A 27,884-nucleotide genomic window follows, 5' to 3' on the forward strand; every position below is an offset into this window, starting at 1 on the left:
GCCAGAGACTATCACAAGTATTTTTCAGCAGGACTGTCACTGCCTCTGAACAGGGAATCATATTACTGCAAGAACTTTGCTGAAACAAAGAAGATAAATTGGACAAATGGGAAATTATAAATCTAGACCAACCCAGACTTGCACGGGTAACTAATGTCACTTTTTTACAGGCAGTGTGCCATCCATCCATCAGAAAGGAGCAAATGGTATTTCAGGAGATAACTCATTCCTGGTTTACTCTTGAGTTCAAGGCTCAGGTATTGTTCTTGACTTAACCCAGATACAGGCTGTGAAAGAAGACAAAAAAGCCAAAAAAACTACTGAACTAAATTTATTTGGGCAACTATGGAAGATCATAATAATTTGTATACTATGTTGATTTAACTCATACTTCATGAGAAAAACCTGTAAGTCTCTAACCTTTTTCTGCTGTGTGTCTGTTGAGGAAAAAAGAGCTAACAAATGCAACCTGAACTTTAAGTTTTCTCTTGAATATTATTTAATATTAAAATATATATGCACTGTCTCTGAAATCCTTGTATATGGTTCTGTATTGACTGCAGTAGGAACAGTTTAATAGCTGTAATATTTTAAACTTTATTAGAAATATGTGTGAAACTGTAAAATTGGATGTTTAAAAATCCAGTGTTTTGGTTACTGCAGCATTATTATTTCTGTGCTTTGAAGTGTTTTATCAGTTTGGAGTTTTTGTTGTAGATGAATGGAAGAAGAAAGTCAGTGAATCCTATGCCACAGTCACGGAGCGCTTGGAGGACGACCTGCAAATCAAGGAAAAGGAGCTGGCAGAGTTAAAGCATGTTTTCAGGTAAAATATTCTGTGAATCTGTTTATCGATTTATTTAAAATGACTATTTGTTATCAAACAGTATTTCCAGTTTCAGGTGTTTTATATGGACAGAGTTTCTCCTATGTGGAATGCATGTTCCTTATGTCTATTTTTGGGAGTATGTCATCACAGTGCTGGGTAGAGGCCCACAGCAGAGTACCAAAATTAGTGGCTGCTGATTATTAATGCCAATATTTTACAACAAACACCTCTATTTGTAAAATAGTTAGCTCTAGTACAATGTCTGATTTGGCTGTGCACTTTTCGGTTTTGCTGATGTGCTTCTGCAGCCAGGAATATTGCTGAAGCGTACCACTGTGAGCAAACACAGAAGCAGTGGGTTCAAGGTTAGGATGGGACTGGCTTTCTCAGGACAGCACACACTCACACTCAGGCTCACCCAGCTGAGTCACACAGACCTGCAAAGCTCCAGTGCAGCCAACTCCCAGCTCACAGACTGGAAAGGAGCTGAGAAAAGTATTGAAACTTCTTTTTTATTGTAACCTTGTTAAATACCTGTAATGGTTGCTCCTCCCTCAGGGTGGGTTTATTGTTACACAAATCCGAGTGTTCTGCAAACTCAGGGTCATGGGTGTGCTGATACTGAATGGAAACTTCTATGGTCAGGCCAAAATTGAGATTCTCCAAAGCAATATTAACTGTAGGTTTATTTTGTTTTCAGCAAATGTAATTACTTACAGTGCCTGATGGATCACTAACAAATCAGTCTGTGCTGAAGGAAACTCACAAGGCTCAATGACAAAAGCTAAAATGTCCAAGTACTGTCTCATTTAACAACCTGTAAGCAAGCACAGTGATCACTGCCCCTGTCATTTCATCTGTGGAGTATAAACCCACTTTTTGATAGGCTTTTCCTGGTTATTCTTTTCATTTAGCAAGATGGCCCCCGCTATGTGCATGTCCTACTCACCATTTAAAAATCAATACACATATTTTAAAAACGCATTGTAGTTATTATTGCATTAATATAGATGCTGAGTTTATATGGATTGTTTATATTTTTAAAGAGTCTTTCTTCTGTGATTTCCCCTAATTTAGATACATTTAGAATGTATATATTGTGATTGCATAGCCAGATTTCTCAGAAAACAAAAATCTGGACCACTCAACCTAATAGAAGTAAAGTATTTCTAGATTTACAGATTGTACACTGGGTATAAATTCAGCCTCGTGTCTCAAAAAAAATTACATTGAGATTTCTCTTTTAAATGTTTCCCACATACAAGAAGCTGTGCTGAAAGATGAAAGAAATACTCATCTGTGAAATCCCTTTTTCAGCTCTGATGAAGCCTTCTGCAAGGTGAACCTGAATTACCGCACGGAGAGCGGGCTCTCGCTGCTGCACCTGTGCTGCGTCTGTGGGGGTAGGTGTGGGGCACGGCACCCTGCCCCAGCGCGGGGCTGCCATGGCTGGCAGAGGCCTGGGCTCTCAGGGAGCTCCTCAGCTGGGTGTGTGGGGCACAGCACCCTGCCCCAGCGCGGGGCTGCCATGGCTGGCAGAGGCCTGGGCTCTCAGGGAGCTCCTCAGCTGGGTGTGTGGGGCACAGCACCCTGCCCCAGCGCGGGGCTGCCATGGCTGGCACAGGCCTGGGCTCTCAGGGAAAGCCCCAGCTGTGTGTGTGGGGGTAGGTGTGGGGCACCCTGCCCCAGTGCGGGTCTGCCATGGCTGGCAGAGGCCTGGGCTCTCAGGGAAAGCCCCAGCTGTGTGTGTGGGGGTAGGTGTGGGGCACAGCACCCTGCCCCAGCGCGGGGCTGCCATGGCTGGCAGAGGCCTGGGCTCTCAGGGAGCTCCTCAGCTGGGTGTGTGGGGCACGGCACTCTGCCCCAGCGCGGGGCTGCCATGGCTGGCAGAGGCCTGGGCTCTCAGGGAAAGCCCCAGCTGTGTGTGTGGGGGTAGGTGTGGGGCACCCTGCCCCAGCGCGGGGCTGCCATGGCTGGCAGAGGCCTGGGCTCTCAGGGAGCTCCTCAGCTGGGTGTGTGGGGGTAGGTGTGGGGCACCCTGCCCCAGCGCGGGGCTGCCATGGCTGGCACAGGCCTGGGCTCTCAGGGAAAGCCCCAGCTGTGTGTGTGGGGGTAGGTGTGGGGCACCCTGCCCCAGTGCGGGGCTGCCATGGCTGGCAGAGGCCTGGGCTCTCAGGGAGCTCCTCAGCTGGGTGTGTGGGGCTCAGCACCCTGCCCCAGCGCGGGTCTGCCATGGCTGGCAGAGGCCTGGGCTCTCAGGGAGCTCTCAGCAGCATGTGTGGGGTAGGTGTGGGGCACAGCACCCTGCCCCAGCGCAGGTCTGCCATGGCTGGCACAGGCCTGGGCTCTCAGGGAGCTCCTCAGCTGCAGCAGCAGCTCTCAGCTGTGTGTGGGGCACCCTGCCCCAGCGCGGGTCTGCCATGGCTGGCAGAGGCCTGGGCTCTCAGGGAGCTCCTCAGCTGGGTGTGTGGGGCACAGCACCCTGCCCCAGTACAGGTCTGCCATGGCTGGCAGAGGCCTGGGCTCTCAGGGAGCTCCTCAGCTGGGTGTGTGGGGCACGGCACCCTGCCCCAGCGCGGGTCTGCCATGGCTGGCAGAGGCCTGGGCTCTCAGGGAGCTCCTCAGCTGCAGCAGCAGCTCTCAGCTGTGTGTGGGGCACCCTGCCCCAGCGCGGGTCTGTTCTGGCTGGCAGAGGCCTGGGCTCTCAGGGAAAGCCCCAGCAGGAGCAGCAGCTCCCAGCAGGGCTCTGAGCTGCCCTGCCCGAGGCTTCAATGGAGCCCCACAAGAGCTGATCCTTCTGTCTGACCAAGGCTCTGTGCAGGATGCACCATGATCCACTGCAGGTTTTCAGCTCATCCTAAACTGCTTCCGATTCATCAATCCAAACCCATCGCTGAGCATTTCTGGCTCCACATTTCTGTCCTGGCTCAGGCTCCAGGACAGGGACCTTGTTGTAGCAGCACTTCATGGTACTTACACCACCAACTTTTCTACCGTAATGAAAATATCTGTATTTCATTTCACATTGATTGAAAGAAGAATTACTGAAATGCTCTAGTGACAAGCATCAGCTGATAGGGCTTTTCCAGATAGCACATCAGAATACACAAGGGAGAAGGGCAAGATGTGTTCTGGGACGCTCATACAAACATACTAATGGTGGGATTTTCCACTTGGATCCACACAGCTGCTCTGTTATCCACAAAAAAGTCATTAGTTCATGTACTTGCTTTGCTCTTGTTATACAATTTTTAGCAGACATTGGCTGAGAGAGGCAGAGACTTTTACCCTGAGGTTTCAGCTCTGCAAAGTACTGACATGCATAAATTATTTTATCAATCTTAGATGTTCACCATGAGGAACAACCTGATCCTGCACTACTGAAAAATGAGTGCATCTTTACTTGTCATTTTTGAGTGCAAGATCCTATCCAAAGATGGCATCAATACCTGGGAACATCAGTGCAGTTGGGGTAGCTGAGAGGAAGTTTAGGAAAACACACACTTACCGTTAGTTCTGTGAGCACTCAGAGAAGGGCAGAGCTGCTAGATCTGACATTGTCCTTGGCTACTGTCACAAGTGCTCAAAAGGCAGATGAATTTATTGAATTTATGTATTTATTCACTGTGTGTCAGAAAGGTCAGAGCAAAGCTCCTGGCCTGGAGCACATTAATGGAGCCACATTAGCACTGCCCAAAATGACTGTCCTTTTGAGGATGTCCTGTGTAGGGAGAGCAGTGCTCCAGTTCTGAGATGGCAAAGGAGTCAGTGATGGGGAAACCAGAGGTTCCAGAAGCACCTTCTGGCTCATGGAGCTCTCTGCAGCATGCTCTGCATGCTAAAGGAGGAGTTGGCTTCTCTAGAAGCTCAGCTACCCTTACCAAACCCTCATTAAAGTGTGAACAAACAGTGAGCTGGTATGTGGCCAGACCCGCAGTTGTCCCAGCCAATGAGGTATTTCCATCAATCTCATCATTCTAAAGTTTCAAAATATATATTTTATTACTTGCCTCAGGTCAGCAGTCAAGAGAGCTATTTCTCTGCTTTCAAACTCACACAGGAGCTTCTTGCCTCATCTGCATGTTCTTTCCTGTAACTGTCTTTTCTCCACTTTTCTCTCTAAAGGCAACAAATCCCACATCAGAACTCTCATGCTAAAAGGGCTGCGCCCATCCAGACTAACGAGAAATGGATTTACAGCTCTGCACTTGGCAGCTTATAAGGTAAATTATTTTAAATAGAATTGATGATGGGAAATCAGAACTGAGCAACTGATTTGTCTGAACTGTCCAGATGAGCTCTCTAGTCATTATTTCTGGTGGAAATGTAAGTTTCACATCTGGTGCGTAGGAAAAGGCCCCATAAAGATCCTATGCACAGGAATCAGTGTGTGCTTTTGCAGTGTCATCTGTGCAACTCCAGTGCAACATCCAGTGCAGCTCGAGACAGAGGAGTTGTCCAGTGCCACCATAAAATCAGCGTAGAGACTTTTTTAACAGCCAGGCCTCAGTATAGAGAAGAGAGAGCCCTGGTGCTGGGCAGAGCTGCCCCAGCCTCCCGTGGCACTGAGCCCCTGCAGCGCGGCTGCTCCCTCTCCATCACGGCCAGGGCTGGGCTGCTCCCTGCAGCTGTGAGAGCCTGTCCAGGAATGATGTGGGTTCATCCTGGCCTGCAGGACAACGCAGAGCTGCTGACGGCGCTGCTGCACGGCGGGGCTGACATCCAGCAGGTCGGGTACGGGGCGCTGACAGCGCTGCACGTCGCCACCATCGCCGGCCACCACAAGGTACGTGTCCCTGGGCTGTGCAGGACTCAGGTGAGTGCTGGCGTTGGCAGGTCATTCTGCTTTACTGTCTTTCAAAACAGAATTCAGAACTGCTTAAGTACAGCTGGATTTTGTTTAATTTTTTCTGCATTTTGGGAATATCATATCTGTGCATGTATTTTTACACTGAACAAACATGCACAAAAGGACGCGGGTCAAAGGTTGGACTTGATAGGTCTTGGAGGTCTTTTCCAACCTTGATGATTCTTTGATTCTGATAGTTCAGTGCAGAATGATGGTGGAGCTGTTAACCTGAGCCCTGACTCTGGGATGGTCTCATTCACAGGTATTTACTGTCTCCTTTGTGGACAGTACAAAGAGGTCTTCTCTGAGCACTCTGGGGTTTCAAGCAATTTCTAAAACATCTGGGCTTTCTGCCCTAAATGTCAAAGGCAGACCTGCTGTTGCTCCCTTGTCCTGAGCTCCTGCTGAGGTTATGGGCAAGTTTAGGGTGCTCACAACCCAACCATATTAACTCAATAAGAAATAAACTGTTAGTAGTATTGAAAAGTTTCTTATTTCCTCCTTTGGAATGATCAGCTCGGTATCAGAAGCATCTCCATAAATTGAGTGGGACTCTCTCTATATATAAACTCATTTGGTTCATCTGCTGCTCAGGGGACCAAGGATTCGTGGTCCGAGTTCTTGCTTTCCTTCTTTACATAGCTGTGAGTTTTTCAGTCAGCTTAGAAGTTCCTCTGCCAGATAAAGTAGCTTGTTTTGTACACAATTTCATTAATATTTGTGGAAACATGGAATAATTTTTTCAAACCCCTTTATAAGGGTGGGTTTTTACCCCTTGCCCTTTTCCAAAAGGCAAAGTCCTTATGATGTCTGTCTCATGGGGTTTTTGTTGGCTCCCTCTAACCTTCAGAGTGGCTTAATTAATTGTCTTTGAAGTGAGATCATTGACTTGAGTGTTCAAAAAACTTCTGAATAATAAACCTTTTGTAAGAGAATTTTAAGAAAAATTGCAAAGTGAGACTATTGTGCAATTTGTTTAAGTATTGTTTTGAAATAACATTTGGTTGTACAAGGAGAGGGAGGCATTAGTTCCCCTTGTTCTCCAGGCTGTGCTGGTGTGAGCCCCACTGGGATGCTGTGGCTGCCTCAGACCAGCCCACCCAGCTGCTTCCTCTGCAGCTTGGGAACGTCCCCTGGGTTACAAGCTTCACTTTCACTCACCGTCAGTCTCCTGAGGATTAAAACCTTTTTTTTCCTACTTAGTTTCTGAAGTATTTCTATCCCTCCAGCATAGCCTCCTACTTGTGATGCCTGTGACAGCTTTCAGTGCTTTCTAAGACTCCTTTCTTCTTTCCTAGAAAGATATCTTGTCTGGGAGACTATCAAGCCTGTCTCTGCACCCCTCTCATCATTTACACTTGAGTGGAGTTTGCTTAGTACAGCGCACAGAATTCTATTTATCAGGGGATCACAAAGCAGCAGGCACGGCTGCCATTGCTACAGCCTGGAAAATGTGTCAAAACCCATCTAGTTCTTTGTTCATCATCAGGGATGGATCCACATCACTCAACACAGTTTTTTCACCTTGAAGATCCACCTTGAAAGCTTCTAGATGAATCTAAATTTTGAATTCCAGCTCCCAAAGAGTTTGAGGAGAATATGGAGTTATTAATTGGAGTTACTCACATCCCTGAATGTGTTACAGCCTCACACTTCATGGCTAAATTAAAGTCAGGCTAATCCAAAGACATTTCAGTCATATTAGTGTAAAAGCTACAGGCCCAAACATCTCTTTTCAGAGACAACAGCTACAGCTTCAGGTTTTTTTTCATGGTAGTTTGCTGGAAAATGTCTTAGTAGACTAATCATTTGAAAGCCACCAAACCATTAAATCCCTGGCTGGCTGGCTCTATGTTCCCACCTCTGGCTCACCAAGATATTAAAAATAGGCCAGAAACACCATGGAGGGAATCAGCTGTGTTAGCTAAATAATGGAGTGTGTTCTTTATTTAGCAGCTGAGCATATTCCCACCCATCCCCTGAGTGCCTGTTGCTGAGCTGATAGAACAGCCAGAAGAAAGATCTCAGGGGATCTTTCTGCAGATTTTTGTTATGTAGTCAAATGCTTTTTTGAAATCAGCAGCAAAACACATGTGACATTTGGCAAGGGAAATTCTGACTGTATGTAAAGGGGGCGAGGGGATCACAACGAGAGTGACGCAGCACTGAGGGCATTCCAGGGAGGATGCAGAACCCCCACACTTGGCAGTAGTCACACCTGGCCCTTCAGTGCTGCCTCCGGGGGAAATCATAGCTGATGCCATAGAAAAATGGTTAAAAATAATGGGAAATGGATACATTTACATTTGTCAGGGCACACACTTTGTGCAGAAAATATCTTCAGGCCTTCTTATGGAAAAGAATAATTGAAATTGTGTAAAGAAGCAATCCCTGTACACTGATGTTGCTTGGGAAGAGTTGGTATTCTCAGAGCCCTCAAGAGTTGCATGGGTTGGACTGACTGTCCTTGTTGTTGCATGTTTTATGTGATTTGGGGGTTTCAGTTGAGCAAGCAGGTGACAGAGGTGCATGGTGACAGCTGGCACTGGCTGCCCTCCTCCAGGGGCTGTCCATGGGCAGGCACTGGTGTGAGCAGCACAGTGCAGGATGGCCCCTGCCCCGTCCTTGGTAGCCCTTCAGCCCCAGCTCTTTACTCTCCATGCACAGGCACCAGTGTGAGCAGCACAGTGCAGGATGGCCCCTGCCCCATCCTTGGTAGCCCTTCAGCCCCAGCTCTTTACTCTCCATGCACAGGCACCAGTGTGAGCAGCACAGTGCAGGATGGCCCCTGCCCCATCCTTGGTAGCCCCTCAGCCCCAGCTCTTTGCCCTGTCCTGACTCATGGTTCTGTGTCCTTCATCATCATGACTCTCAAATCTTTGCACCCATCAAACTGGTATGCAGAACTTCTGAAGCAATCCCCAGCCCAAGCCCTCTGTGTGCCCAAGGACTCCCTCGTGCTTCAGAAAAACCCCTTCAGGCTTCAGTGTAGAACACAAAGTGGTTTCATTCCGCCTTCTATTTTGGCAGCTATGCAGCAAGGCATGTCCTGAGAGTTCACAGCTTTCAAAAAATCATGGGCCTCCTGAAGGACCAAAAAAAAAAAAAAAAATTTTGAAAGAGAGCACTTAGGGTTATTTATTGAAGCCAAAGAGCTCTTATGTTCTAAAATACAAAGAAATCTTTCCGTGTTTGAGGATTTACCTTCACATATTTAAATTTAAAAGGATCTTTCATTTTGTGTGACTTTTTCACTTCTAAAAACTCTGGTATGTTTACAGCTCTTTGTTCATAATGGCTAGAAGAAAATTAAAGGTTTTTTGAGAATATCCAGACAGCCATTTCTGCGTCTCTTACTTAATAGATGAGATTTTTTAGTGGCACACCGATTTTCAGGCTCATTTATAAAGCATCAGTGACATTCAGTGTTCAGTTCAAGTACTGTAAGCTAATCACTTTTACATGCTCTGCATCTTTCTAACCCGTTTGTTTGGGGCTCTTTGGCACGTTTTAAATGGGAGGCATGAGGTCTCGAAGTCCTGTTTCACCAGCTGAGCGCATGCAATGCATGCACGGAGCATTGCAGTGGGCCCGTAGCACACCCCCCAGTGCTGGTGGTGGTGGGCAGTGCTGCTGTTTCCTGCAGGCTGTGGACATGCTGCTGCAGCACGGGGCCTACGTGAACGTGCAGGACGCCGTGTTCTTCACGCCGCTGCACATCGCTGCCTACTACGGCCACGAGCAGGTAACGGGCCCTCAGCCCTGCCCCGTGAGGGGCACTCTGAGCCTGCTCCTCTCTTGTGCTGGCTGGGCTCTGTCCATTCACCACGGGGAATGTTTTGCACAATTAATGTGTGCTTGCTTTTGAGAGTTTTAATATTTTTATAGACATGGAACTTGAAAATGAGTTTCCTATTGAATCTCTTCTCCCTGTTTTAACTTTACAGAGATGCCCATGTATAGTATTACCCAATGCACTGTTGTATCTGGTTTTCCCAAGGTTTTACTTTCATGTGATATTTTAATCAACCCTAATTATTTAGGTAACCCACCTGTTACTGAAGTTTGGAGCCGATGTGAATGCGAGTGGTGAAGTTGGGGACAGACCTCTCCACCTGGCTGCTGCCAAAGGCTTTCTCAACATCACAAAGCTTTTGATGGAAGAGGGAAGCAAAGCTGATGGTAAGAAAAGATATTTTAAAATCCTCTTTAGAGATGTCTTTTCTAGACAGAGTCCTAGCTTCCTAACACATACTCTTTGTATGTGTGTCTGTGTATCATCTTTGGACAACTGAAACAAGAAAACAGCAGTTGGAAAGCTTTCCTTGGTTAAGCATGCTGGTGTGTCATCTCACGTTTACTCTATTTTCAGTAGTAAGTTAGAGGTAAAAAACGGGGAAAAAACAAAATTAAGATTAATATACAGTGTGGCTCATTATTTAGACATTGATTCAGGCAGGGAACATGTGGCCATGTGGTGGGGATCTGTAGTCAAAGTGATTCCAATGCACAGAGAACTAGTGAACGAGGTACAGGAGAAGGATTTAAAGTCAAAATTATGCTGCAAGTAATTTAAAATAATTCATAAGGAAGTCAAAATTCCACAGAGACTGTTTACAAGGGCCTGGAGTGCCAGGACAAGGGGAATGGCTTCACACTGGCAGAGGGCAGGGTTAGATTAAACACAGGGAAAAATCCTGCCCTGACAGTGTGGACAGGCCCTGGCACAGGTGCCCAGAGCAGCTGTGGCTGCCCCTGGATCCCTGGAGGTGTCCACAGCCAGGCTGGACATTGGGAGCACCTGGGACAGTGGGAGGTGTCTCTGCCCACAGGGAGGGACCTGAAAGATCAGGGTCCCTTCTAACCCAGGCCATTCTACGATTCTGTGCAATACTGAGCAAATTCCAAATTATTTAAAGATTAATGTCTTATCCTCAGAGTAAGAGACAGAAATGTTTTTTGGGACGTAGCAGTACATTGCTTGGAAATGTACTGCTCGTTAATACATCAATTTACCATGTTCTCTGGGAGTCCTGCCTGCAATCACACATCCTCCTCCTGCAATAAAAATGCACGGAGGGAAGCAGCACAGTCAGGTCTGTGCGTGCTGTTTTCAGAAGTGAGCTCAGGGTGTTTCAGCCTCGATGTGTATGCTCTGGGCTGAAATAATTATAATAAATGGGGGGAAAAAGAGACATTCTCTCATCATGACAAGGCAGTGGGAGGTTTGCCCTCTGTTAGAGAGTTTATTCCAAAAGGAAAGAATCTGGGGCACCATTTCAGGTCCTTTTCTTTAAACTCAAAATCTTCTGCACAGAAAAAAAGAAAAGGGAGACTGGAAGCGGGAAGCCTTTTGCTCTTAAAGTAGCACACTTTGAAACTTGCTGTAAATGCAGCAGCAGAGGAAAAGTCTTTAGTGCCCAGGAATGAAAGAACCTGGGAAAGAACCTGAATAAATTTGGCACTGTTCAGTGCAGATTGTTCAGTAATTGGGGTCACAAACTTGAACTGTTTCTTTTAACGCAATGTGAGCCCAAACCCGCAGCAATTGCCCATCCCGAAAGCAGGCAGAAGGCTCCCTGGCATGGGGAGCTCCATGACAGCTGGCAGGCTCCAGCATTCCCATCTGCAGATCAAGGATCCCCCAGGGACCCTCTATGCAACTGCCCTTGGGATGTTTTGCTACGACTAGTACATGCCAGCAGTTCTGTGCTGCCCGGACGTTCCCTGTTCTGTTGATGTTGTTATTGTCTTACTTTTGCTTCAAAACTGCTGTTTCTGAAGGTCATTTATAACTCATGATTCCTTCATGGAAAGCTTTGTCAAAAGACTCAATAAGTTTGCAGCTGGAAGAAAGCAATCATGCCCCAAGTTCAGAAAATCACCTTGACAGTGCACTCCAGGTGGCTCAGAGCAATGTGGGTTTGATATCCAAAAGATCACGGAAGTTTCAATTTTGAACAAATACACCCACAAATATTGTTCCAGGAGGTTTCAAAATGCATAGACGCAACACATAAAATTCTACTAAATATCCCAAACCACCCCAGACACACTGTGTTAAGGATAAAATCCTTTCTGTGGTCTTTCTCTTGGTGAACCGGCAGTGAATGCTCAGGACAATGAAGATCATGTGCCTCTGCACTTCTGCTCTCGATTTGGGCACCATGATATTGTCAAGTTCTTACTGCAGAGCAGCTTCGAGGTGCAGCCCCACGTGGTGAACATCTATGGAGACACACCTCTACACCTGTGAGTGCCCTGGAGCAGCTGCTGGACGGGTTTGGGGCTCTTGGGAAGGCTGGTCTGGCTAACTCCTCTGTACTGGCTTCCTCTTCAGTGCCTGCTACAATGGGAAGTTTGAAGTTGTCAAGGAAATAATTCAGCTCTCAGGAACAGAAAGTCTCACTAAGGAAAATATATTCAGCGAAACAGTTTTCCACAGGTGAGGTGTTCAAATGCCAATGTCAGTAGAGCTCCGCTTACACACTAGTGCAACACAACACCCAAAATTACCAATGTCTCACAACACTCAGAATTACAAATGTCTCCCCAGCACCCAGGTGAGGGACAGAGCAAGCAGGGAGCTACACAGGGAGGGTGAGTTTGTGTCATGAGATACATGACAGGGCATGAAGCAAGAGGTACAACAAGGCAGTGAAAATCAGATTCACCAACACCTGATTGGACAGTGGTTCCTCTCCTTGTCCAGTCTGAACAGACTGTTTGCACAACAGTGCAAAATTAGGTGATTCAGCAATAATTAAAATGTTTCTGAAACAATAAAAATGAATATGCTCTGGTGGATTAATCATGCATTTGCACATTTCTAATGATCCTTTATTACTGCATTTTTATTTCTTTGTAATTCTTTTTTGGCTACCCAAAGTACTCCTTTTATGGACTATGGCACTCACCACTCCCTTTGCTTCTGCAGCGCTTGCACCTATGGAAAGAACATAGAACTTGTCAAGTTTCTTCTTGACCAGAATGTTGTAAGCATCAATCATCAGGGGAGAGATGGGCACACAGGTAACATCTCCATACTTACTGGGTATGAGGGTTTATACCAGCACCACAATATTGGGAAGCCATGCACCACCAGGATTTCCAGCACCCCAGTACCTTTCAGGCAGAGCACAGCTTTCTTGAAATATTTTTACTGGAGGCATAGAAGTGATAAGACGTCAGTGAGGATGTATCAGGCTCATTAGGGTGTTTATGAGAAACAAAACCTGGTGTAAACTGTTCCTCCTATATTAAGGCTTCTAAGTAGTGTTACAAATCATTCTGCAGAGATAGGCTTCTGGAATGTAGTGTCTGAAGGGCTGCACACCTTCCTGTCCCCACTACACAGAGCTGCCTTTGTTTCCACTTGCTTTTTCTCACATACAGAGTTGTTAAATGTGGTTTGCAGGTGGGAAAGTGGTGGCACATTGTGCAGAGGCAATAGATTGGTTCTTGCAACCTTAAAGTTTAATTTTCGCCTCTTGCCTCAGGTATTTTTTGACAACATATTTATTTATCGAGGAGATCAATTTGCACTTTACAGTTGTTGCTGCAGTCCCAGTGCTGTGTTCTGACTGCTGTGCTCCCCACGCTTCTCTGATGTTGCAGGATTGCACTGTGCTTGCTACCATGGCCACATTCGCCTTGTGCAGTTCTTGCTGGATAACGGAGCTGATATGAATCTTGTAGCTTGTGATCCCAGCAGGTCCAGTGGAGAAAAGGATGAGCAGACCTGTTTGATGTGGGCTTATGAGAAAGGTATTTCAATTTTCCAGTTTCTGCTACAAAACCCAGAAGCTGTGCAGGAAGGAGAGGGCAGCATGGGAAGGAGATAACACTGACAAACCACCTGCAATGTCTGCAGACAGAGCTCCTTCCACCTGCTCCCCAGGCACTGGACAAAGGGTTATAAACACCAGCCCTTCAATTGTCATCTCAGCTCGCTGCTAAACATTCATTTTATCCAGCACAAACTCAAGAAGAATTCACTGAAGACTATATATTGTCAGTTTCCATTGCAGAATTCCTGCAGCAGTTTTCCTTTGCCATATCTTACATTTTCAAAGTGGACTCAAGAAAATAATGTGCTTGTTTTTACTGGCAGAAATTTCCCATATTTCTTCAATTAAGAATCGCAGTAAGTTTAGATTAGCGTCACCATGTCTTTGCATATTTTGTAGTCACATTTTACGTTTTTTTTTTAATCCCTTGATTTTGTATAAATTAATATTTTTTAAAAGTCTTTTGAGCTACCAGCAAATCCTTGTGTTTCACTTTCCCTCCTAGGTCACGATGCAATTGTGACCCTCCTGAAGCATTACAAGAGACCTCAGGATGAATCCCCCTGCAATGAATACTCCCAGCCTGGAGGAGGTATGGGCTGAGCAATCATTTTATTCAAAGGGCCTGATCCAAAGACTGCTGAAATCTCTGGAAGTGCTCCACCCATGTCAGAGAGCTTTGGGTCAGTCCTGTCCAGCACAAATTAAATAACAGTCATGAGACTCAGCATTTTCTGGCCATACTCAGATTCCTTTTGAGGCTGCAGCCATCCAGCACCCCACTCTGCTGTGCCTGGTACAGTGAGGAAAATGAACTGTATCCCAGCCCAAGCCAGCTCCCATCAGATGTGTTGGTGTGTTCATCTGAATTATTGCCCTTTATTATTAATTCTTTCTGGCATCGACTCATTAATTTATCAGCACCATCACTTATGTTGTCATTATGAACTCCATAATTTCCCTCTGTTCTTTATTTCAGACGGTTCCTACGTGTCAGTGCCATCCCCCCTAGGAAAAATTAAAAGCATGACAAAAGGTATTTGCAATGGCAGATTGGGAAAACGTGAACTTTTGTGGTCCTTTGATCCAATCTGTTTGTCAGCCTGAGCATCCTACACAGGGTTCATTATTCCTGGACTTTCTATGGTACATTGTTCTATTTCCCTGGGGTAATTTTAGGAACATACTTAGCTTTGTTACTCAGTATAGTGACAATTCCTGTATTTGTCTTGTTTTCATTAATTTCTAAAAAATACATATATTTCTTTTTATTTCTTTGAGGAAAGGCTGTGATGTGAAATAACACTAATGAAATACCCATTTCTCCATTAATGCAAAGTATCATTTAAATCACACCATAGAATGCTTGAATTATCCTTATAAGAAAATTTCTGTCCAAAAATAATTGGTGTTGCTCTGAAAGAAATACAGCTGAAACATTCAGATAAATATTTTAAGATATTTTAATATATTTCCTCTTTTTTTTTTGTGATACTTTCAATTTTCCACTTTAAATGTTCACTCTGAATGTCATCAAATCCTTGCATCCTTCACATAGCAGCATCAAAATGCTCTGTTTAGAAATATTCTGATAAACTTTATAATAATAAACTAAAAAGATCAACAAGATAAAGACATTTGACAACTAAATTCAGTTGCAAAGTTTAGATTCTGTCACCAAGAGCCAGTGAGCTCTGGAATAGCATCCCCAGCAGCAGCAATGGGCACTGGCTGCACAGAAAGAAGGGATGAGTTCTCCATGTAGGGAATTCTGCACTACCATCCCATGGTGCAGGCAGAGTCTGGGGACGTGGGGCAGTGCTCACGGCTGGCAGGTGCTAACGCCAGGAGGGCCCGAGGCAGCCTGTGGCATTGCAAGGATGTGTCTGTCACTGGGCTTTGCTGTGGCAGGGACAGGATTGGCAGTCCTTTTACAGGGAAAAATCAGCTTTCCCAGTGCAAGAGCTCTGAATTTCAGTGCTTTTATGCCTGGTCCTCCCCCTGGCCATGTTTTACAAACGGAATGGGTGTTTCTCCTGCAGAAAAGGCTGATGTCCTCCTCCTCCGTGCTGGTTTGCCATCACACTTCCACCTGCAGCTCTCTGAGATAGAGTTCCACGAGATCATCGGCTCAGGTACCAGAAGTGAAAGGGCACTCGCTTTAAATGTTCCGTGTTCACAACAAACATATTTGAGCTTATTTATTTTAAACTATTTTAGGGTCTTTTGGAAAAGTCTATAAGGGACGATGTAGAAATAAAATTGTTGCAATCAAACGGTAAGTTTGTCATGCTTTTCCATTCTGCTTGGTCAATCACCTAGTTTGAAGCATTTCAAAACCCCATATTTTATGATACCTTTGCCTTCTGCTTCCTCTCATGTCACTCCAAGCTACCGAGCCAACACCTACTGCTCCAAGTCTGATGTGGACATGTTCTGCCGCGAGGTTTCCATCCTCTGCCGACTGAACCACCCCTGTGTCATCCAGTTCGTGGGAGCCTGCCTGGATGACCCCAGCCAGTTTGCCATTGTCACCCAGTACATCTCGGGGGGATCGCTCTTCTCCCTGCTCCACGAGCAGAAGAGGTATTGCCCTCATCCACCAGCGGGCCTGCTAACAGAATTCGGAACAGCAGGGAATCTGAGCTCATGTAAATATCCATTTCAGCATAGGACAACAGAGAAAGGAACACCCTAGAAAATGTTGAGCTTTGGTTCAGTTTATTGGGTGTACAAGGTAAACTGATAAGTCTTCACGAATTTGTTGTTGTCATTATTTTACAGTATATAGATTTACTTTACATAGATTATGTAACATTATTTTGTATGTAAAACAGTTTTAAATGTTGCACGATTTACAGATCAGAATAATTTTCAACTGTCCATTAACTTCAAGTAATCTTTTATTTTATTTTACAAAATACAGAATTCTTGATCTGCAGTCTAAATTAATCATTGCTGTAGATGTGGCCAAAGGCATGGAGTACCTCCACAATCTCACACAGCCCATCATACATCGGGATCTGAACAGGTCAGTTTCTGTCTCTAACCTAAAAATTTAGACAACATGAAGGCTCAAAGCCACAGGGACACTGTGCAGTGTCCCACAGCCCCAGTGTCTCATTAGCACTCAGTTGAAATTAATCTCAGGGGTTTTATACAAACCTGTACAAGTCACAATAGCTGAACTGTGGTTGTCCTGGAAGGCTGCAGTAGCTGACAGTGTTTTCCTGCATCTGTTTGTTTTCCTGAATCTCTGTTTTCCAGTGCTGAGTTTCAGCCTAACACCGTCTGTCAAAGGGCACTTGGTCACATTCCCTCATCACTTCCTCTCCATCCCTTTGCTTTGTCTCTTTTGTGTAAATATTTCCCCCCAGTCACTGAGTTGGTGTGTTTCTCGGTTTGCTGAGCTCGTTTGTTACAGCTAACAAACAGCAAGCAGCTCTGATTGCTGCCCCTGGGAGCTGGGATCTTGCATGGCACTGGGCACTCCTCCATCTCCTTGGTGGTGTCCCAGTGGGAGCACTGAGGTCTCAGCATCTGCAGGGAAAAGCCTGTTCTTTCTGTTCTAGCTATGGGAACAGTCCTGTGCATGTTGCAGCAACAGGGGATGAAATACTGAGCTGCACTGACTGCAAGGTTGAAGTAGAAAATGATCCTTTGCTAAAGCCAAAACATGGTCCTTTGCTCTGTCAGGCCTCGAGAGCAGCAGGCAGGCTGGAATGGCATCTCCACTGTGCTTCCAGGCCACAAACCTGTGTTGTTCCAAGGGACAGCCTTGCTCCTGAGGCAGTGGCACGAGCCAAGAGCCCATGGCTGACTCTGCAGCCTGTGGAACTGCTCATGGGGAGCCAAGGCTCAGACCAGGGCAGCCCCATGCCTTGGCGGCTCTGAGGAGAACAATTCTGCATTGCAGGATTTTAGATAATTATTTCCTCAAAAGAAAGCCCAAACCAGTACCTTCCTAGAGAGCCAGAAAGCCCCACAGCAGCCATACAGATCATATTTGTAAGGGTCAGAAGATAATGTGCTCTGGGGTTGTTGGTGCCATTCATGTGTGCTGCTGAGAGAACTCAACTTCTGAAAGTTTAGTGCAAGAGCAGGAGTCATGTTTGCAGCATGAGTCCCAGCCAACCCACAGGCACAATTACCAGATGAAAATCTTTGCAACAGCTTAAGAGAAAGAGTAAGAGTGAAACTCTGTGTTAAGTTTTGCCAGTGGCTTCACAGGAGCCTCATATTTTTTACCTTAAATTTTCGCATAACTCATAACCACCTTTGTGAATTCTGAAATCTAATGCACTGCATATAATGCATTAAATAAACCTGCAATATGGCTTGACAGAACAGAGAGGAAAATTAATCTTTCATGTCTCTACCCTGGAAAAGGGGTTATCCTTCCATTTGAAGAATAATTGGGAGTTTTATTTTGCTTTTCAGTTCTGACAGCCATCAGAAATGGTGACATGCATCAACTTATTTCCACTTACACCATGGTGAGGGATGGCAGCCACGATGATTATAGCACTTTAATAAAAGAGACCATTTTATTATCCATTTAATTTAAGCCATAACAGCTGAACATGGCTGGAGGAAGCCTTTGAGCGACTGACCTGCTTTTGATGACTCTAACTATCTGTGAACACTTCTGAGAGCTGCTTGGTGAGGGAGATGAAAGAGAGGATGGCAGCCTGGTGTAATGAGGATGGAGTCTGCGACTCCTCTTTGTTGAAATATCCCTTGTGAAATCTTAAAATATCCATTGCTTTTCATTACACCCACAGCATGTTAAAGGCAGAAGGATCTTTTAATGGCCTGAATCCCTGTGAAAGGGACATGCTGAGCCTGTCACTTGCCATGGGAGAGAGAGGCCTCCGTGCCTGGCAGACCCAGCACCACGTCCTTTCACAAAGCCAGGATGATTGCACACTCCTCGTTCTTATCTCCTTTTCTTCCTTCCATGGTTTCATGACGAGAACAATGCCTGCTCTCACCACTGCAATCCCTGTGTGACCTTAACAGAAGACAATTAATTTCTGATTCTGCTGAACTCAGTATTAGTCTTCTGCCAGCTCAGTTCAGCTTGGATTTTTCTTGCTGTATTTCTCAAAACACAAGCTTAAGAGTTACCTGTTTCATCTGAGGTTTTCAAATTTTCAAGTGCCACTGAGGCAATAATAGCATTTTTAAGATGTACCTTCCAAACCTTATTTCTGTGGGGTGTATTTTTTACTTTAAAAAAGAAAAATGAGTAACTGTCGTGCTTCCTGGAGGTAGCAGACTGACAAAGCCCTCCCAGAGCCTGCTTCCTGCTCTCAGATATGCCCATCAATGCACTCAGCACCAAGATGAGCATTTCAGCACTGTTGCTCAGATCCTGGGCCAGGGAAGGTTCAGGTTGGGCATCAGGGAGAATTTCATCACTGAAAGGGTGGCCAGGCATTGAAAGAGGCTGCCCAGGGCAGTAGTGTATTTCCCATCCCTGGAGATGTCCAAGGAACAACTGGACATGGCACTCAGTGCTCTGGGCTGGGGCAAGGTGGGGATTGGTCACAGGTTGGACTCTGTGATCTTGGGGGTCTTGGAGACTTCTTTTCCAGTCTCAAAGATTCTGGGGTTCTATGAAAGGCTGATGCATGCTATGAGGAGAAAGGGAGTTTCAGTTTATTTCTCTGCTTCTCCACAAAAACTGTCAGCCTAGGTCTTCATTATGTCTTGACTTGTCAAGTTGGATTTATTCAGGTCTACACAATCCTGGAATAGATTGAAGTTGAAGCTAGGGCTCAGTGCAGTTTATTCACATTGAGACATGGTGATATTTTTTGTCCCTACTGACAGAGGCCAAATTTGAGCAAAGACCACAGCAAAGTCTGTAGCTTTGTTTGGCTTGTGTACCTGCACCTACCCTGGGGCACAGCCTTCAAGAGTCTCTCTAGTTCAGCCTTGTGTTTGATTCATATTTTCATTTGGCATATGGTGTGGGTCTCAAAACAATTCCACGTGTCATACTAAAATCATGTCAATATTTTGATGGAAAGTACGTGTGAGAGCTAAAATCAGATCAAAGATAAATCAAGAGAGTCATGGTTACAGTTTTATGGTTAAATTTATCATCCCAAGGGTTGGGTTTAGGTGAAGGTGAAAATCTTGAAGACAGTGATTTGTGGGAGTGCTGCTTGAGAAAGCTTAAATTTCTTTCTGTCCTAAGACTGTTATCTGGTAAAATTTGTGTTCCTCACTTGACTGTTTTTGTTTGTATCCGCAGCTCTAATATAAGCAAGTTGTGCTTTTTGTTGAGACCATCAATATTACTTCCATTTTCCCTCCTCATGTAAACTCTTGCCAACTTTTTAATTTCTGTTTTTCATACACTTTTCACTCTTCTGAATTTTCTTGGCTCAGCATTTGATAAATATCCTGAGAGCACTGTTGTGTCCACATTCCTTACGTTGTGATTTGCTCAGCCCTTCCACAGCCCTGTGCTGTGAGGGTGTAGTGACTGGGGCAGGGAAATCTTCATCTCCAGAGGTACTGGAAACCTGTGACCTCGCTAAAGCAGCTTGTGGGTCTTTCCCCAAGTTTCCATTTTGTTTGAAACCCTGAGTTTTTGTTGCTGATTTATAAAAGTCTCTCTGGATTTGTTGCATGCAAGTCAGTCAAAGGTTGGCTTGCCCTCTCAGGGGTAATGTGTACTTTCTAACAGTAAATATGAGGCATACCTACAGACATTTAGCTATCTGAGGAGGTGATTTGAGCTCAAATGTTTAGCTAGGACCCGAAAACTATAGCATTTTCACCATCTTTAAGATGCTATCAAACAATTACCTATGGTTTTTTTCCCCAGTCACAATATTCTCCTGTATGAGGATGGTCATGCAGTAGTTGCTGATTTTGGAGGTAAGAAGTTTTTATGAAACACTTATAAATTAACCCCAAATACTCTAAAACTAAACATGTGCTTTCTGAGGGGGCACATGGAAATCCCTGTGGAATTGCACTTAAGGTAGGACTTTTGTATAGTAAGTGTATTGGCCTGAGAGTAATTCTTTTTCTTGCTCTGTTTCAGAATCTCGATTTCTGCAATCCCTGGATGAAGACAACATGACAAAACAACCTGGGGTTTGTTTCTTTTGTTTCTTGTTTTGTTCCACATAATTAATATCAAACAGGCAGGCAAACACAGTTTAGGAGAAGAAGACATTGGAAATACCTTTATTGGAATAGATGGACAGGTGTAGTATTAAATCTCTCTCAATGTTTCTCTGTCTTGGTTTTATTTTTTTCCTCTGTCTTCAATAACAGAGATGAGGGAATATATAACATCTGCAGCAGAAAACAATGCTTTATAAGGCTATCTTTGGAGCTCTATTGCTCCAATTCCTTACTAAAGAGTTATTTTTAATCCACTCTTCCCTACTCACATGCTGTTGGCAGGTGGTTCCTTTTTCTAACAGCTACTCAGCACTGGTTCCCTGATTTCACAGTTCTTTTCTTCACAGCAGCCTGCTGCTCACAGTCAGATTTACAAGACAGCTGTTCTCTTCGTGGGTTTGCGTCCAGATGTGTGCTGTGTGTCACTCTGTGGCCAGGAATGTTCACATTATCCCAGCTGGGTGATGGCATGGAGTGGAGGGGGCAGTGCCAGAGGATGGTGGTGCTGCCCCAGGCCTTGGCCAGCAGCTCGTTAACACTCAGGAGTGGCACTCGCTGTGTGGGTGGAGGGTAGGGAGCACAAGGACTCTAAAAATCCACCCTGAGCCCATCACTCCAGAGAGAGATGAGTTGCTGGTGAAGCAGCCTCAGAACTGGGGGTCTGCAGGGAGCAGCAAGACCCCAAGAGAGCAGGCTCCAGTCCAATGCAGCTATTGCCAGCTTTTACTTCTGCCAGCTGGAGCAGTGGTTAATTCCCATCATATGGCATGTGTGCACATATCTCTCAGACCGTGTGATGTGGTCTCCAGACCTTGAGCCTGGGGTTCTGTTTTTATTCTCACCCTACTGTGATGTTTTAAGAAACATCTATGGCTCTATGGACCTGAGACAGCCCCAGGCTAATGCAGGTACATGTCATGCACTGTAACACACTGACTGGATCTTGCAAGCCAGGTGAAAGCTTTTCCTGGCAGATTACCAATTATTTTATGGAGTGTTGGAGGCAGGAAATATGGAAACAAAGGAAAACAAGCATACAAATAGAGGAATAGGTGCTTGTGTGGGGAGGCAAACACTGCTAATGTGTGATTGCTGTTTCCTGGTGTGCAGAACCTGCGCTGGATGGCCCCTGAGGTGTTCACCCAGTGCACAAGGTACACCATCAAAGCCGATGTCTTCAGCTACGCTCTGTGCCTCTGGGAGCTGTTAACAGGGGAAATTCCCTTTGCTCACCTGAAACCAGGTAACATGCTTAATGAATTAATATTCTGAATTTCTCTGAAGTCGAGAAGAAGCTGCACAGTGTAATTTTTAACCCATATCATACTGAAGTGTGCTATTAAGTGCTGAGATACGGCATTTGGTGAAGAGCACAGAACTATCCTATCTAGGTCTAGGACTAGCAACAAGACACTGACTACAGAGTGTCTGTCTCTCACATGAATATTGGGATTGCAGAGCCATTCTCTGGTACATCTCCTTGGTGTGCCTCAGGACAGCATCCACAAACCAGGGGTAAAGGGGGGTGTACAACAGCAGAGCAACATTTCAAGGGCTGCACTTTGCACTCGTGAGATTCTGACCCCTGGATGTCTGACAAGAGCTGTTAGGGGACATGAGTGCTGCAGGACATGGTCAGAGCCAGCATGGGAAAGGAGGGAGGGTTCAGCCCCTGTGCCAGTGAGACCCTCACTGCTGTCTGACCTGTAACCAGACGTGGGCCTGGGGCCATGGCATGGGCATCCCAGTCTGCTCTTGGTCCGATGGAAAAAGCCTCCTTTAACCTCCAGCCAGCCTTTATTCGTTGGTTGGACGGCTCAGCAGAAGGTTTCCACACCTGCTGGGTGTCTCAGCAGTGGGCAGGGGTGGTCCTGGGGTTGGTGTGACTGCAGGGCTGTGTCTCAGTGATGGGCAGGGGTGTTCCTGGGGTGATCCCAGGTGCTGATGGGTGTCTCAGCAGTGGGCAGGGGTGGTCCTGGGGTTGGTGTGACTGCGGGGCTGTGTCTCAGTGATGGGCAGGGGTGTTCCTGGGGTGATCCCAGGTGCTGATGGGTGTCTCAGCGGTGGGCAGGGGTGGTCCTGGGGTTGGTGTGACTGCAGGGCTGTGTCTCAGCAGTGGGCAGGGGTGTTCCTGTGACCAGGGTGACCCCGGGTGCTGACAGGTCTCTCCCTGGTGGGCAGGGGTGTTCCTGGGGTGACCCCAGGTGCTGATGGTTGTTGTCTCTGGCTATCCCATGCAGCGGCAGCAGCAGCAGACATGGCTTATCACCATATCCGTCCCCCCATCGGCTACTCCATCCCCAAGCCCATCTCTGCCTTGCTGATAAGGGGCTGGAACGCCTGTCCTGAGGTGAGTGTCCCCAGCAGAGGGAAAATGGGCACTTTGATGCCCCCAAAATCACAGTTTCTGTGGGAAGGGTCACTGCAGAAAGCCCCCAGGCAGGCAATGGGATGTGTCAGGAAATACAGGAGAGTTGGTGAATTGAGGAGGAAAGTAAATTAACATTTAGCCTTTCAACAAAACTTAATTAATCACGTAATGCTGATTATGACTTGAGCTGTTCCAGAATGAGTAGAAAATTCCTTGCTGCTCTCAGATTTTTGTAAGCAATGGTTAATGACAGCATGTAACACACATTGATTTTAAATTCATTAATAAGATGTCATATTAAAGTGCTGACTTAGGCAGGCAGTGAGATGGGTACAGTCCCTGTGTCTTGTCACCATTCCCACAGCCAGTCAGCCCCTGTAAATAGACACCATCTTTTCAGAGTCCCAGTACAGTTTGTTACCCATCAGTGTGACTCCAATGTCACTTCATCTTTAGAGCTTCAGGACAAAACTATAAAACTATTGATGGCTCAATCAGCCCATGGATGGCCAGAACTCTGCACAAGATGTGAGCAAAAACTTGCCAAAATTATCTTTATTAAGGTTTTTTTGCTACCGTTCTTTATTAGGCTCTATTTTGCTTTACTAAAAGTGTTTTGCTACCATTTGTTATGGAAAAATGGTGAGTTTTGGGGCTCAACGAGTGTTCTCAAGTAAAATCCCCCACTGGCCTCCAAAGCTCTGCTCAGTTTACAGGAAAAAAAGGGAGTGGGAGTCTTGCTGGATGGCCATGACATGCCTCCAAGTTAGAAAATGTATCCTTTTATTTATCTTTCATTTCATTCAAGGCTCATCCCAGCTGAAAACTAGTTCCCATGTGCCATGTCCCTGTTTCTATTTATCAGGTAGTTGAACATCTGTTTCCCAGAAACTTTTGGCAGCAGCTGTTTCCAAAGGCAAACTGGTGATTAGAAGATTAGCAGCATCTCCTGAGAAGCCTTTTTCATTGGCTAATTGGATTTGTGAGCTTTAATTAGAGCTAGAGAATTTGCCATAAGGCCTAGGGCTGAGCTCTGTAAAGAAGTAAACATTTAGTTTTATGAAGTGCAACTCTCATGGACAAGGGAGGGAGGAGGATGGCCACACAGACAGGCTGGCCAGGAACTCGCCCACTGCTCATCCCTGCTGTTGCTGTGTCTGAAGTCCTGTTCATGGCCAGAGAGAAAGTCAACCTAAAGAGCAGAGCCAATAATTTATTGATAGTTTTTTTGTGATCTAGTCATCATTAGCTCAAATCTAATTGTTACAGAAAGAGAGATCAATTGCAGTTAAAGTTCATACGCACACACGTCTTCATGTTGTAGCTCAGCGCTGAACTTGCAGATTTCATCAGATTCCCAAACAGACTGACAGCTATGCCATGAAATTCAGTGAGGGGAAATGGTGGGGACTGTGGCTCATCCCTTCCCTGTGTGTCAATCTAATCCCATCAGATCTGTTCCCTTCCATTTTTAACCCAGCTCTGGTTTTCCTGCTGTGTTCACAGGGGAGACCAGAGTTTTCAGAAGTTGTCACAAAGTTAGAGGAGTGTCTGTGCAATATTGAGGTAAGGACCTGGCTGCCAGCAGGGCAGGTCTGTGTGTGTGCGAGCAGATGGGAGTGCCAGTGGGCACAGGGACAGTGGCAGCAGCCGGGGACAGCGGTGGCTTTGGAGCGGCTGCAAAAGTCCAGGGGAAAGTGGGATGCAACTAATGAGAGAGATGAGGAAGGACTTGTAAATATGCCACAATGGTATTTAAATAAAAATATTTAAATTTTTTTTTTTAATCCAGTTAATGTCTCCAGCCTCCAGCAACAGCAGCGGGTCCCTGTCTCCCTCGTCCTCCTCGGACTGCCTGGTGGCCCGGGGTGGGCCTGGCCGCAGCCACGTGGCCGCGCTGCGCACCCGCTTCGAGCTGGAGTACGCCGTGAACGCGCGGGCCTGCGCGGCCTGGGCACAGGGGTGGGTACGGGGCACCCTGCCTGGGCACGGGGTGGGTACGGGACACCCTGCCTGGGCACAGGGGTGGGTACGGGGCACCCTGCCTGGGCACAGGGGTGGGTACAGAACACCCTGCCTGGGCACGGGGTGGGTACGGGGCACCCTGCCTGGGCACAGGGGTGGGTACGGGGCACCCTGCCTGGGCACGGGGTGGGTACGGGGCACCCTGCCTGGGCACAGGGGTGGGTACAGAACACCCTGCCTGGGCACGGGGTGGGTACGGGGCACCCTGCCTGGGCATGGAGTGGGTACAGAACACCCTGCCTGAGCACGGGGGTGGGTACGGGACACCCTGCCTGGGCACAGGGGTGGGTACGGGGCACCCTGCCTGGGCACGGGGTGGGTACGGGACACCCTGCCTGGGCACGGAGTGGGTACAGAACACCCTGCCTGGGCACGGGGGTGGGTACGGGACACCCTGCCTGGGCACGGAGTGGGTACAGAACACCCTGCCTGGGCACGGGGTGGGTACGGGACACCCTGCCTGGGCACGGGGTGGGTGTGGAACCAACACCCCGGCTGCTCACGGGGTGGGTACCCAACACCCGGGCTGCCTGGGCACAGGGGTGGGTATGAGCCACCGTGCTCTTCAGGCTCCCCTGACACGACTGAAGGACAGAAGCAGGCTGTGCTGCTGGGAGGTGGCGTGGCAGGAGGGGAGAGCACTGGACCTGTGCCATCAGCTTGTCCATCCCAGAGCGCAGGCTCCATTGGGAGGGCAGTGGGGCAAGGTGAAAGTGTCCTTGCTGAGAAGGGAAGGGGCAGGTGGACAGACAGAAAGACAGAATCCAGAGCCTTGCAGCAGGTACAGAGGCAGGAGACAACTATGTAAGGAAGAGCCTGACAGAGGTTTGTGGCAGTCAGCATTGCTGGGACTGGTTCTACCAGGGTACATCCTAAAAGCTGGGTATCACTCATTTTATGACTACAGAACAGTAAGAATGCCTGATATTTTTAAGGTAGGGACACACATGGGATCTACATTATTGTACCATTAAGAACTGGTTTCAAGGGCAAGCATAGCAACTCCCATCTCTAGGATCAGGGATGAACCACATGTTAGCAGGATAGTGGGCTTTGTCCATGACTGGAAGATAATTCCACCATCTTCTTTGCCTGAGAAATGTATTTGCAAGAACCTTATAGCAGTGCCACATAAAATACATGTCAATGACCCTGGACTGATGTCAGGAATTGTTTCCAAGATGGCAATCCAGAGACAGTTGTGAAGCCCCAAATGGAGTATTTGAGGGCAGTTACTCTGAGAAGGTAACTGTGTGCCAGTAAGCCCTGGGGGTCATGGTCTCGCTTCATGACTTATTCTTGCTTTTTGTTTACTGCACTGCTGTGGCCAGGCCCCAGGCTGATGTCTCATGGTCTTTCCTTCCACTCTGGAAAAAAAGTTCTCATGGTCTGGAGATGTGCCATCGTCAGTCTTACAAACTGACAGCTCCTGTTTAAATTGCAGCAGTGGGCAGCCCCCTTCTCAGGGCCTGTCTCTGGATGACCTGAGGAGGACCTTGCAGTACCCACCCGTGGACAAGAACGGTGAGCGGCTGCAGAGCGCTCCCCGCGCTGCGGGGGCACGGGCCGGGCTGCCGTGCTGGCACTGCAGGGCTGGGGAGCGCTCTGTGCCAGCTGCAGGGACCCTCTCTGCTCTGCAGGCTACGTGTCGGACCCCTTGAGCACCATGAGGTTCCACTCCTGCAGCAGCAGCTTGGAGGACAGCAGCTGAGGGAGGGAGCGCCCACCTGCCCCAGCCCGGCATCACCGCGGGGCCCCGAGTGTCGCACTGCCATCCCCGGGCTGAACAGCTTTGGTGGTGATGACAAATGTCCCTGTCCTGCTTTCTGCTTTTGCACCTCCCTCAGCTGACCACCCCGTGCCCTGCAGCACCACCTCTGACCAAGGGGCATTGAAAAAGAGAAGAGAAGCAGGTCAGCAGAAGTTGAACTCTTCCTCTAGCAGCAATTACAAAGTTAATCACGCTGATATTTTCTGGGGTCTTTTTTTCAAAGTAACAAAAGTTATCTGCAATACTGTCTGTGTGGCCAAGGCAGAGCTGCCTTCCTGGCTGAGCAGGAATCAGTATTTCCCATTGATGGCAGGGCTCTGAGATGTTATTGAGGATGTTGTTTCTCTGCAGCCATGATCCCTGAAGCAGGTCTGCAAAGAGGCCTCAAGCAGTGTGACAGACATGAGCTATGACTGCATGGTGGGCTCTGACAGTGGCACACCTGCCATTACTTCAATAGTGCTGAAGCAATAAAAATGGGGAAGATTTCAGTAAGTAAAGCTCAGAGGTCATTTTCCATTTGTTCTGTTTCACTTGCTGAAAAGTTGATTGGGAGGAAGCTGTTACAGCTCTGTCACAGCTCTCCCAGCACTGCCCCTGGTACCAGTCAGTGATTACCACTGCTCCACTGGGCTCATGTCTCAGGTGCTGTTCCATTTACACCAGCAGCTGCTGGGACACTAGAAATGCCATAATAAATACACAGGAAAGCCTGGGATGGGGCTCACCAGGACCCTGCTGGGCCCTGTCTGCACGCTCCAGGAAGTCACGAGATTCCCATGGAAGGGGCTGAACAAGAGGAACTATAAAGCTCCAGCAAACCACAACAACACAACATCCAGATTTGTCTACAACTGGAGGCAATCTGTTGTAGTTTTTCTAGGAGTACAAGCAAGGCTGGCAGTTTGCATGCTGTGAGGGAAGAGGGGCAGAGCAGAAGGGAGAAGCTGCATCTGGGATGCTGATGAAAATTGCCTGCCTGACTCTAATTGGCCAGATGATGATCTGCTCCCCATGGCCGAGCTACAGCAGCACAGGCAGGGAAGAGGCTGATGGAAGAGGGTGGGTAGAGATAAGGTCTCATTCCTTGGTTTTTG

General features: G+C 47.0%; 1 protein-coding gene across 1 annotated transcript; it reads left to right on the forward strand.

Annotated features, from left to right (window-relative positions):
- The first annotated feature begins 106 nt into the window (after nt 1–106).
- TNNI3K (TNNI3 interacting kinase) lies at nt 107–27,871 on the forward strand. Its single transcript, XM_054294578.1, has 25 exons — nt 107–146; nt 718–826; nt 2,147–2,232; nt 4,955–5,052; nt 5,505–5,615; nt 9,325–9,423; nt 9,722–9,860; nt 11,786–11,930; nt 12,019–12,123; nt 12,616–12,710; nt 13,296–13,445; nt 13,974–14,060; nt 14,448–14,504; nt 15,511–15,603; nt 15,689–15,746; nt 15,860–16,054; nt 16,395–16,499; nt 20,313–20,365; nt 20,535–20,587; nt 21,731–21,863; nt 22,861–22,970; nt 24,498–24,557; nt 24,784–24,953; nt 26,461–26,540; nt 26,657–27,871. Exons 1-25 carry the CDS (start codon nt 107–109, stop codon nt 26,725–26,727), a joined length of 2,502 nt encoding a protein of 833 aa, XP_054150553.1. The 3' UTR covers nt 26,728–27,871.
- The last annotated feature ends 13 nt before the right edge of the window (nt 27,872–27,884 follow it).

Source organism: Melozone crissalis, unplaced genomic scaffold (assembly GCF_028551555.1).
Source record: "Melozone crissalis strain CALT ecotype California unplaced genomic scaffold, PUWL_Pcris_2 ptg000254l_1, whole genome shotgun sequence".
Taxonomy (NCBI): Eukaryota; Metazoa; Chordata; class Aves; order Passeriformes; family Passerellidae; genus Melozone; species Melozone crissalis.

Coding starts and splice junctions, on each gene's coding strand:
- TNNI3K (XM_054294578.1), top strand. CDS start 107: ATGGGAAATTATAAATCTAGACCAACCCAGACTTGCACGG. Junction 9,861..11,785: donor AGAGGGAAGCAAAGCTGATG/GTAAGAAAAGAT, acceptor GTGAACCGGCAG/TGAATGCTCAGGACAATGAA. Junction 12,711..13,295: donor GGGGAGAGATGGGCACACAG/GTAACATCTCCA, acceptor CTGATGTTGCAG/GATTGCACTGTGCTTGCTAC.